This window comes from Globicephala melas, chromosome 2, assembly GCF_963455315.2.
Source record: "Globicephala melas chromosome 2, mGloMel1.2, whole genome shotgun sequence".
Lineage (NCBI taxonomy): Eukaryota > Metazoa > Chordata > Mammalia > Artiodactyla > Delphinidae > Globicephala > Globicephala melas.
In genome coordinates, this window is record NC_083315.2 from 56,507,587 (window position 1) to 56,519,968 (window position 12,382).

The 12,382-nt window shown below is 45.0% G+C and overlaps 1 protein-coding gene across 5 annotated transcripts in view; it reads left to right on the forward strand.

The window, feature by feature from the left end:
- Positions 1-12,382, forward strand: part of LOC115862920 (OTU domain-containing protein 7A) — a 398,816-nt gene that overhangs the window by 293,850 nt on the left and 92,584 nt on the right. For all 5 annotated transcript variants that reach the window (XM_060293933.1, XM_060293934.1, XM_030875278.2 and 2 more), the window contains one exon: positions 9,066-9,284. In XM_060293933.1, coding sequence (XP_060149916.1) covers positions 9,066-9,284 — 219 coding nt within the window. The remainder of the gene's footprint in view (positions 1-9,065; positions 9,285-12,382) is intronic.

Consider the following 12,382-nt stretch of genomic DNA (forward strand, 5'->3'; position numbering starts at 1 on the left):
GCTTTGTCAAGGGATGGGAAATTCTCTAATTCCCTCACTATTTTTTTAAAAGCTCTCTGTATTTCTCTGGGGCATAACTTTGAACATGGTAATTCCTGTTTTATTTATTTTATTTATACTTCCAAAGGAAGGATTGCTGCATTCATGTTTAAAGAATCAGTTTGTGAGTGTGTCTGTGTGTGTGTCTGTGTGTGTGTGATTACATATATGCATTCATGGACGTGGTAGTTGGGAGGAGTTAGAATTAGGAGTGTATGTCTCTTGTTATATGATCTTTAACATAATTTACTTTTAGTTCAAAAAGATTTTTCCCTTCATGTGAAGTCTTCATGTGAAGACTCCAAATATTTAATATTTGGAACGGCTTAATAGCATCATATTACACTGTGAGTCACAACGTTTCCAAGGTCCTCATCAATTGGCAATAGGTGCTGATTGATAAGCCAAGAAGGCGTATGGATGACCCCGCCCAGCACATTCCCTCTGTTGGGAGAAGTGCGGGTTCACGTCACCTCAGGTGTTTGAGCAACCCATCGGGTCCCGAAGGATGGGGCAGTTCCTACTTTCCCAGATTCCAGAAGGCAAGAGATGTGACCTCAGCAAGGCTTGTGAGGGGGAGAGGGGCAGGGGATCTCCTCTGATCCCGCGCTGGGGGAACTGGACCAGGCACAGGACAAGCGGCTGGCCCACGTGCTCTGCGGATCCTCTACCACATGGCCTCTTTGGTCTGCTGTTTCTTCTCGTCCTTCTTCAAAATACAACATACTTAAACACCTTGAATTCATCTCAGAATGAAATTGAAGGTGAATCAAAACTATCCGTTTGATAGACAGACACTGTCTCTGAGATGTACTGCGAAGAATAAGACCATCATTTTTTGAGATTGCCATGACAACAGAAAATCCAGGCAGAGAAGCATGTAATGGCTTAATATTTGTGTCCTGGGAATCTTCATGTGGGATGTGTTTATCAGAGTAATTTTTTTAACCTCTTTATTGGCGTATAATGGCTTTACAATGGTGTGTTAGTTTCTGCTTTATAACAAAGTGAATCAGTTATACATATACATATGTTCCCATATCTCTTCCCTCTTGCGTCTCCCTCCCTCCCACATTCCCTATCCCACCACTCCAGGCGGTCACAAAGCACCGAGCTGATCTCCCTGTGCTATGCAGCTGCTTCCCACTAGCTATCTACCTTACGTTTGGTAGTGTATATATGTACATGCCTCTCTCTCGCTTTGTCACACCATACCCTTCCCCCTCCCCATATCCACAAGTCCATTCTCTAGTAGATCTGTGTCTTTATTCCCATCTTACCCCTAGGTTCTTCATGACCTTTTTTTTTCTTCTTAGATTCCATATATATGTGTTAGCATACGGTATTTGTTTTTCTCTTTCTGACTTCCTTCACTCTGTATGACAGACTCTAGGTCCATCTACCTTACTACAAATAACTCAATTTTGTTTCTTTTCGTGGCTGAGTAATATTCCATTGTATATATGTGCCACATCTTCTTTATCCATTCATCTGTTGATGGACACTTAGGTTACTTCCATGTCCTGGCTATTGTAAATAGAGCTGCAGTGAACATTTTGGTACATGACTCTTTTTGAATTATGGTTTTCTCAGGGTATATACCCAGTACTGGGATTGCTGGGTCGTATGGTACTTCTATTTATAGTTTTTTAAGGAACCTCCGTACTGTTCTCCATTGTGGCTGTATCAATTTACATTCCCACCAGCAGTGCAAGAGGGTTCCCTTTTCTCCACACCCTCTCCAGCATTTATTGTTTCTAGATTTTTTGATGATGGCCATTCTGACCAGTGTGAGATGATATCTCATTATAGTTTTGATTTGCATTTCTCTAATGATTAATGATGTTCAGCATTCTTTCATGTGTTTGTTGGCAATCTGTATATTTTCTTTGGAGAAATGTCTATTTAAGTCTTCTGCCCATTTTTGGATTGGGTTGTTTGTTTTTTTGTTATTGAGCTGCATGAGCTGCTTGTAAATTTTGGAGATTAATCCTTTGTCAGTTGCTTCACTTGCAAATATTTTCTCCCATTCTGAGGGTTGTCTTTTGGTCTTGTTTATGGTTTCCTTTGCTGTGTAAAAGCTTTGAAGTTTCATTAGGTCCCATTTGTTTATTTTTGTTTTTATTTCCATTTCTCTAGGAGGTGGGTCAAAAGGGATCTTGCTGTGATTTATGTCATAGAGTGTTCTGCCTATGTTTTCCTCTAAGACTTTGATAGTGTCTGGCTTTACATTTAGGTCTTTAATCCATTTTGAGCTTATTTTTGTGTATGGTGTTAGGGAGTGTTCTAATTTCATTCTTTTACAGGTACCTGTCCAGTTTTCCCAGCACCACTTATTGAAGAGCCTATCTTTTCTCCACTGTATATTCTTGCCTCCTTTATCAAAGATAAGGTGACCATATGTGCGTGGGTTTATATCTGGGCTTTCTATCCTGTTCCATTGATCTATATTTCTGTTTTTGTGCCAGTACAATACTTTCTTGATTACTGTAGCTTTGTAGTATAGTCTGAAGTCAGGGAGCCTGATTCCTCCAGCTCCATTTTGAATTCTCAAGATTGCTTTGGCTATTCGGGATCTTTTGTGTTTCCATATAAATTGTGAAATTTTTTGTTCTAGTTCTGTGGAAAATGCCAGTGGTAGTTTGATAGGGATTGCATTGAATCTGTAGATTGCTTTGGGTAGTAGAGTCATTTTCACAATGTTGATTCTTCCAATCCAAGAACATGGTATATCTCTCCATCTATTTGTATCATCTTTAATTTCTTTCATCAGTGTCTTATAATTTTCTGCATACAGGTCTTTTGTCTCCTTAGGTAGGTTTATTCCTTGCTATTTTATTCTTTTTGTTGCAGTGGTAAATGGGAGTGTTTTCTTAATTTCACTTTCAGATTTTTCATCACTAGTGGATAAGAATGCCAGAGATTTCTGTGCATTAATTTTGTATCCTGCTACTTTACCAAATTCACTGATTAGATCTGGTAGTTTTCTGGTAGCATCTTTAGGATTCTCTGTGTATAGTATCATATCATCTGCAAACAGTGACAGCTTTACTTCTTCTTTTCCGATTTGGATTCCTTTTATTTCTTTTTCTTCTCTGATTGCTGGGCTAAAACTTCCAAAACTATGTTGAATAAGAGTGGTGAGAGTGGGCAACCTTGTCTTGTTCCTGATCTTAGTGGGAATGGTTTCAGTTTTTCACCATTGAGGACGATGTTGGCTGTGGGTTTGTCATATATGGCTTTTATTATCTTGAGGAAAGTTCCCTCTATGCCTACTTTCTGCAGGGTTTTTATCATAAATTGGTGTTGAATTTTGTTGAAAGCTTTCTCTGCATCTATTGAGATGATCATATGGTTTTTCTCCTTCAATTTGTTAATATGGTGTATCTCTTTGATTGATTTGCATATATTGAAGAATCCTTGCATTCCTGGAATAAACCCCACTTGATCATGGTGTATGATCCTTTTAATGTGCTGTTGGATTCTGTTTGCTAGTATTTTGTTGAGGATTTTTGCATCTATGTTCATCAGTGATATTGGCCTGTAGTTTTCTTTCTTTGTGACATCTTAATCTGGTTTTGATATCAGGGTGATGGTGGCCTCATAGAATGAGTTTGGGTGTGTTCCTCCCTCTGCTATATTTTGGAAGAGTTTGAGAAGGTTTGGTGTTAGCGCTTCTCTAAGTGTTTGATAGAATTTGCCTGTGAAGCCATCTGGTCATGGGCTTTTGTCTTCTGGAAGATTTTTAATCACCATTTCAATTTCAGTGCTTGTGACTGGTCTGTTCATATTTTCTGTTTCTTCCTGATTCAGTCTCCGCAGGTTGTGCATTTCTAAGAATTTGTCCATTTCTTCCAGGTTGTCCATTTTATTGGCATATAGTTGCTTGTAGTAATCTCTCATGATCCTTTGTATTTCTGCAGTGTCAGTTGCAACTTCTCCTTTTTCATTTCTAGATGTATTGATTTGAGTCGTCTCCCTTTTTCTCTTGATGAGTCTGGCTAATGGTGTATCCATTTTGTTTATCTTCTCAAAGAACCAGCTCTTAGTTTTATTGATCTTTGCTATCGTTTCCTTCATTTCTTTTTCATTTATTTCTGATCTAATCTTTATGATTTCTTTCCTTCTGCTAACTTTGGAGTTTTTTTGTTCTTCTTTCTCTAATTGCTTTAGGTGCAAGGTTAAGTTGTTTATTTGAGATGTTTCTTGTTTCTTAAGGTAGGTTTGTATTGCTATAGACTTCCCTCTTAGAACTGCTTTTGCTGCATCCCATAGGTTTTGGGTCGTCATGTCTCCATTGTCATTTGTTTCTAGGTATTTTTTGATTTCCTTTTTGATTTCTTCAGTGATCTCTTGGTTATTAAGTAGTGTATTGATTAGCCTCCATGTGTTTGTATTTTTTACAGATCTCTTCCTGTAATTGATATCTAGTCTCATAGTGTTGTGTTCGGAAAAGATACTTGATACGATTTCAATTTTCTTAAATTTACTAAGGTTAGATTTGTGACCCAAGATATGATCTATCCTGGAGAATATTCCATGAGCACCTGAGAAAAGTGTGTATTCTGTTGTTTTTGGATGGAATGACCTATAAATATCAATCAAGTCCATCTTGTTTAATGTATCATTTAAAGCTTGTGTTTCTTTAATTATTGTCATTTTGGATGATCTGTCCATTGGTGAAAGCGGGGTGTTAAAGTCCCCTACTATGATTGTGTTACTGTCAATTTCCCCTTTTATGGCTTTTAGCATTTGCCTTATGTATTGAGGTGCTCCTATGTTGGGTGCATAAATATTTACAATTGTTATATCTTCTTCCTGGATCGATCCCTTGATCATTATGTAGGGTCCTTCTTTGTCTCTTGTAATAGTCTTTATTTTAAAGTCTATTTTGTCTGATATGAGAATTGCTACTCCAGCTTTCTTCTGATTTCCATTTGCATAGAATATCTTTTTCCATCCCCTCACTTTCATTCTGTATGTGTCCCTAGGTCTGAAGTGGGTCTCTTGTAGACAGCATATATACGGGTCTTGTTTTTGTATCCATTCAGCCAGTCTGTGTCCTTTGGTGGGAGCATTTAATCCATTTACATTTAAGGTAATCATCAATATGTATGTTCCTATTTGCATTTTCTTAATTGTTTTGGGTTTGTTATTGTAGGCCTTTTCCTTCTCTTGTCTTTTTTGCCTAGAGAAGTTCCTTTAGCATTTGTTGTAAAGCTGGTTTGGTGGTGCTGAACTCTCTCAGCTTTTGCTTGTCTGTAAAGGTTTTAATTTCTCCATCAAATCTGAATGAGATCCTTGCTGGGCAGAGTAATCTTGGTTGTAGGGTTTTCTCCTTCATCACTTTAAATATGACCTGCTACTCCCTTCTGGCTTGCAGAGTTTCTGCTGAAAGATCAGCTGTTAACCTAATGGGATTCCCTTGTGTGTTATTTGTTGTTTTTCCCTTGCTGCTTTTAATATGTTTTCTTTTTATTTAATTTTTGACAGTTTGATTAATATGTGTCTTGGCGTATTTCTCCTTGGATTTACCCTGTATGGGACTCTCTGTGCTTCCTGGACTTGAATGACAATTTCCTTTCCCATATTAGGGAACTTTTCAACTATAATCTCTTCAAATATTTTCTCAGTCCCTTTCTTTTTCTCTTCTTCTTCTGGGATCCCTATAATTCGAATGTTGGTGCGTTTAATGTTGTCCCAGAGGTCTCTGAGACTGTCCTCAGTTCTTTTCATTCTTATATCTTTATTCTGCTCTGCAGTAGTTATTTCCACTATTTTATCTTCCAGGTCACTTATCCGTTCTTCTGCCCCAGTTATTGTGCTATTGATCCCTTCTAGAGTACTTTTAGTTTCATTTATTGTGTTGTTCATCATTGCTTGTTTCCTCTTTAGTTCTTCTAGGTCCTTGTTAAATGTTTCTTGCATTTTGTCTATTCTATTTCCAAGATTTTGTATCATCTTTACTATCATTATTCTGAATTCTTTTTCAGGTAGATTGCCTATTTCCTCTTCATTTGTTAGGTCTGGTGTGTTTTTACATTGCTCCTTAATCTGCTGTGTGTTTTTCTGTCTTTTCATTTTGCTTATCTTACTGTGTTTGGGTTCTCCTGTTCGCAGGCTGCACGTTCGTAGTTCCCATTGTTTTTGGTGTCTGTCCTCAGTGGCTAAGGTTGGTTCATTGGGGTGTGTAGGTTTCCTGGTGGAGGGGCCTAGTGCCTGTTTTCTGGTGTATGAGGCTGGATCTTGTCTTTCTGGTGGGCAGGTCCACGTCTGGTGCTGTGTTTTGGGGTGTCTGTGGCCTTATTATGATTTTAGGCAGCCTCTCTGCTAATGGATGGGGCTGTGTTCCTGTCTTGCTAGTTGTTTGGCATAGGGTGTCCAGCACTGTAGCTTTTGGTCGTTGAGTGAAGCTGGGTGGTGGTGTTGACATGGAGATCTCAGGGAGATTTTCACTGTTTGATATTACATGGAGCTGGGAGGTCTCTTATGGACCAGTGTCCTGAAGTTGGCTCTCCCACCTCAGAGGCACAGCACTGACTCCTGGCTGGACCCGAGAGGCACAGCACTGACTCCTGGATGGAGCACCAAGAGACTGTCCTCCACACGGCTCAGAATAAAAAGGAGAAAAAGTAAGAAAGAATGAAAGAAAATAAAGAAAGAAAGAAAGAAGGAAAGAAAGAAAGAAAGAAAGAAAGAAAGAAAGAAAGAAAAGAAAGAATAAAATAAAGTAAGATAAGTTATTAAAATATAAAATAATTATTATGAAAAAAAAATTTTAAGTGGAAAAAAAAAATGGACGGACAGAGCCCTAGGACAAATGGTGAAAGCAAAGCTATACAGACAAAATCTCACACAGAAGCATACACATACACACTCACAAAAAGAGGAAAAGGGGAAAAAATCATAAATCTTGCTCCCAAAGTCCACCTCCTCAATTTGGGATGATTCGTTGTCTATTCATGTATTCCACAGATGCAGGGTACATCAAGTTGATTGTGGAGCTTTAATCCGCTGCTTCTGAGGCTGCTGGGAGAAATTTCCTTTTCTCTTCTTTGTTCACACAGCTCCTGGGGTTCCGCTTTGGATTTGGCCCCACCTCTGCATGTAGGTCGCCTGAGGGCATCTGTTCTTCGCTCAGACAGGACGGGGTTAAAGGAGCCGCTAATTCGGGGGCTCTGGCTCACTCAGGCCATGGGGAGGGAGGGGTACAGAGCCGGGCGAGCCTGTGGCAGCAGAGGCCAGCATGACGTTGCACCAGTCTGAGGCGCGCTGTGCGTTCTCCCGGGGAAGTTGTCCCTGGATCACGGGACCCTGGCAGTGGTGGGCTGCACAGGCTCCCGGGAGGGGAGGTGTGGATAGTGACCTGTGCTTGCACACAGGCTTCTAGGTGGCGGCAGCAGCAGCCTTAGCGTCTCATGCTGGGTCCATGCTGATAGCCGCGGCTCGTGCCCGTCTCTGGAGCTCCTTTAAGCGGCGCTCTTAATCCCCTCTCCTCGCGCACCAGGAAACAAAGAGGGAAGAAAGAGTTTCTTGTCTCTTCGGCAGCTCCAGACTTTTCCCGGACTCCCTCCCGGCTAGCCGTGGCGCACTAGCCCCCTTCAGGCTGTGTTCACGCAGCCAACCCCAGTCCTCTCCCTGGGATCTGACCTCCGAAGCCAGAGCCTTAGTTCCCAGCCCCCACCCGCCCCGGTGGGTGAGCAGACAAGCCTCTCGGGCTGGTGAGTGCTGGTCGGCACCGATCCTCTGTGCGGGAATCTTTCCGCTTTGCGCTCCGCACCCCTGTTGCTGTGCTCTCCTCCATGACTCTGACGCTTCGCCCCTCTGCCACCCGCAGTCTCCGCCCACGAAGGGGCTTCGTAGTGTGTGGCAACCTTTCCTCCTTCACAGCTCCCTCCCACTGGTGCAGGTTCAGTCCCTATTCTTTTGTCTCTGTTTTTTTCTTTTGCCCTACCCAGGTACGTGGGGAGTTTCTTGCCTTTTGGGAGGTCTGAGGTCTTCTGCCAGCGTCCAGTGCGTGTTCTATAGGAGCAGTTCCACGTGTAGACGTATTTCTGATGTATTTATGGGGAGGAAGGTGATCTCCGCGTCCTACTCCTCCGCCATCTTCTCCTGTCTCCCAGAGTAACTTTAATAAAGGTGACCTATCTTAAAATACAAGCCTCAGTGGAGGAAGCCGAGTGGATTGCTTCTCACTTTAAAAATATAAATGTGGACTTCCCTGGTGGTGCAGTGGTTGAGAGTCCGTCTGCTGATGCAGGGGGCATGGGTTCATGCCCCGGTCCGGGAAGATCCCACATGCTGCAGAGCGGCTGGGCCCGTGAGCCATGGCCTCTGAGCCTGTGCGTCCGGAGCCTGTGCTCCGCAACGGGAGAGGGCCACAACAGTGAGAGGCCCGTGTACCGCAAAAAAAAATATATATATATATATATATATATATATATATATATAAATGCATAAAAACAAAGGCAGTCTCCCGTGTAGCATTTCATTCCAGAGGAGGGCAGCTCTGTTGAGCTGAATTCCATGTAACTTAAGACCCAGGAAGCAAGTCTGGTTATCTTTAAGAATGCTGAGTATTTGTGTGGTGGACTTACCCTTAGCCTCCTTCTAAGTAGTTTCATGACTAAGTGCCATGTGCCAGGTTGTGGTGATGTTAGCCCAGCATGAGGGAGGCCTGCAGAGAACACTGGGAGGGTGGCAGGGCTGGTGCAGCGGGTAATGGGTGTATGGGTGTCCATGGGTGTGCCTCTGTGTGTGGTGTGTGTGTGTGTACATGTGTATGTGTGCCGCATGAGTGTGTCATGTGTGTTTACACGTGCATGTGTCGTGTGTGCACGTGTATGTGTGCACACGGGTGGGGGTGTCATGTGTATATGGTCACATGTGGGATGTGTGTCGTGTGTACATCCACGTGTGTGAGCATGTGTGCGCGTGTGTCGTGTGCACACGTGTGGGATGTGTCGAGTGCTCATGCAGAGGCCCGCATCTCTCAACCCCCCTTGTCTCCCTCCCCCCCCACACAGAGAAGCGACTCTCGCGCGGGATCTCCCACGCCAGCTCAGCCATCGTGTCCCTGGCGCGGTCCCACGTGGCGAGCGAGTGCAGCAGCGAGCAGTTTCCACTGGAGATGCCCATCTACACGTTCCAGCTGCCGGACCTGAGCGTGTACAGCGAGGACTTCCGGAGCTTCGTGGAGCGAGACTTGATCGAGCAGGCGACAATGGTGGCTCTGGAGCAGGCGGGTAAGTACCCCCCAGGCAGGTCCGCCTGGTCGGGAGGAGGGGCGGGGGCGAGAGGGATGCGCGATCCAGCTCCACACGCTGTCAGGCTCCGGTGCCTGCGGGCCCTGCCCGGCCCTAGCCTGGAGCCGGTGGATGTGGAGCAAGGACCACGTGGTGCCCAGATCTCCTGAGTGTTCCCTTTGTCGCTAATACAGCCTGGCCAGGTCAGCACCCCTACAAAGAGAACCGTAGGCTGCTTTGCCTTACTTCTCTCCTTTCCCATCCAATCCCTGGCCCCCAGTTGAGTGTGGAACAAAAGATAAGAAAGACCCTGTGCTTGGAGAGAAATAAGAGACCCTGTCAACTCCTGTGGACACAGGCAAGTTAGGTGACCTCTTTGAGCCTCAGTGCTCCAGTCTGCAAAGACGTGGAGAAGACGGATGCCGGCCTGGTGAGGCTGAGCTGTTAGATGGCACGTGCCCTACCGAGCTGCTTCTCTCCCACCCTCACCGGCACCCCAGCCTCCAGGTTAAGGAAACATAAAATTTGACTTTGGTTTCTTCCCTCTCCTTAATGTTTCTCTGACATCCTGATGAGGATGAGATTCAGGGAGCAAACCAAAACTTGTCTTCTTTGGAGCGCCTAAGGATAAAATAACTAGTTCCAAACAAATTCTGCAACAGATGTTGGTTCTTCCTGAGAAGCGCGGCCCCTTTCTCGCTCATAATCATTTGCATTGTAAATCTTTGCACAGTCACACGTTCAGGGGGTTCTCAGACATGCATGTAGAGGATTCTACGCCCTTCCTCTCAGGCCCCTGTGCATCTCCCATGGGGGCACAAAATCCACACCGGTAAAGAGGGGATGGTGGTTAGTGGGGCCTTACTTGTGCTAGGCAACCTGGCGGTCAGGTCTCAGCGCAGGGCTCGGGGGCCTCACCCGTGGCGTGTTTGCTTTGACAACAGGATCTGCAATCCTGATAACTGTGTTGGATCTGATGTTGTGACCGCGGAAAAGTCATTTTCTCAGCTGCTGCACAGCTGCCAAAAGCACCCCAGAGACCGACACCCACACCTGGCTCTGTCTTACCTCCAGGTCTTTTACTGATCGACACACATAAAACAGCCTCTCTACTTACCTGCAATCTTAAAGCCCTCCTTCTGGAGGCTGGTTATTTTAAAGATGACTCTTTGAGAGTAAATCAGATGAGATATTTTAAACCAAAGAGTCACTATTCATAGAGAAGGGAAAATTGGTATAAGTTAAGAAAGAAAAAATTTCATGAACTAATTTCTCTTGAAGGGTACGGCAGCCAAGCCCTTGACAAAGTTCAGCCCCAAGCGTTGCCAGTAGCACCGGTAATTGCTGCCTCATTTAAGCTGAGTCCTGGGACTTCCCTGGTGGTCCAGTGGTTAAGAATACGCCTTCCAATAAACGGGGCGCGGGTTCCATCCTTGGTGGGGGAACTAAGATCCCACATGCCATGGGGCAACTAAGCCCACGCACCACAACTACAGAGCCCATGCGCTCTGGAGCCCACGCACCACAGCTAGAGAGAAGCCCAGACGCCACAACAAAAGATCCTGCATGCCTCAACTAAGACCTGATGCAGCCAAATAAATAAATAACTATTTAAAAAATAAAAAATAAAGCTCGAGTCCTGGTAAAGGGCATAGAGTCCACCGTGCCAGCCTTTTCCTCCAGCTTTGTCATGCTCAGCAAGAGCCCTTGCTCCTTTGAAAGGTCTCTTGTGTGTTTTTTTCCATAAATCACATATTAGTTTTTATCACTTACATTTGACCTTCCAGACCAGCATTTCCAGACCTTACATTTTACCTTCCAGACCAGACCATGCTATTTTACCCTAACTATCCAATTTTGGAAAACACCTTTTACAAACCCAAACTTAAGGAGTTAAGATGCTACATTCACCCACAGTACCTTATTTCCGTCACGTGCCAAGAGGATGGAGAGAAGGGACAGCAGGGTGGCCCAGCCGGGGCTGCGGACAGCACCCCGTCAGTGCCGCAGGAGGCCTTGGGGAGGCCAACTGGTGCCCCAGCCTTCAGGAATGTGATCCTGGGCAGGGAGGGTCTGAACGTCAGGGTTCAACGAGGGCAGGAAGGTGAGGACTGGAAAATCACAGAGGGCAGAATACACATTCATTCCTCTCCCCCCGCCACCACCACTGTCCATCAACTGCTCTGAACTCTTTAAGCAGTAGACCCGATCATCCTTCAGGCTCTTGCCGTGCCGGATCCTGGTGGAGATACTGGCTGAGGCCGGCGAGTCCCTCTCAGCCCCCACCCCAGCTGAGTGAGGAGGCCAGGCGCTGGGAGGTGGCCCAGGCTGCGCCCCTTGGGCCCTGCTGTCACTCTCCATGGGGCAGGCAGACTCCACCGAGGAACAGTAGGGAAAAAGCTGCTCGCTGTGGCCAGGTGTAGCATGTCCATTCCTCTGTCCAGTAATTAGTGCTCGGATCGCTGTGAATCAACCATTGATAATCAATATTATTTACTGTGTTCATGGGAGATGGAAATACAGATGTCAAAAAAATTTTAGAGAAACGTATCTACTTGTTCAAGACATAATTCAAGTTGTGTTTGGAAGGGAATGTAAACTCTGTCCTAGGGCCTCAGGGTGGGGGACGTCCCCCTCCCCGGGGGATGGACGGGAACCCAGGGCTCATGTGGTCCAGAAAATGGGCCAAGGACTTCCCTGGTGGCACAGTGGTTAAGAATACGCCTGCCAGTGCAGGGGACACGGGTTCGAGCCCTGGTCCGGGAATATCCCACATGTTGTGGAGCAACTAAGCCCGTGCACCACAACTACTGAGCCTGCACTCTAGAGCCCGCATGCCACAGCTACTGAGCCCACATGCTGCAACTACTGAAGCCCACGCGCCTAGAGCCTGTGCTCCTCAACAAGAGAAGCCACCACAATGAGAAGCCCACGCACAACAACGGAGAGTAGCCCCCACTCACCGCAACTAGAGAAAGTACACATGCAGCAACAAAGACCCAACATAGCCAAAAACAAAATAAAATAAACAAATTTTTAAAAAAGAAAGAAAATGGGCCAAGAAGATGGCCTATGTTGCCTATGGTCCAGCTGTCCCT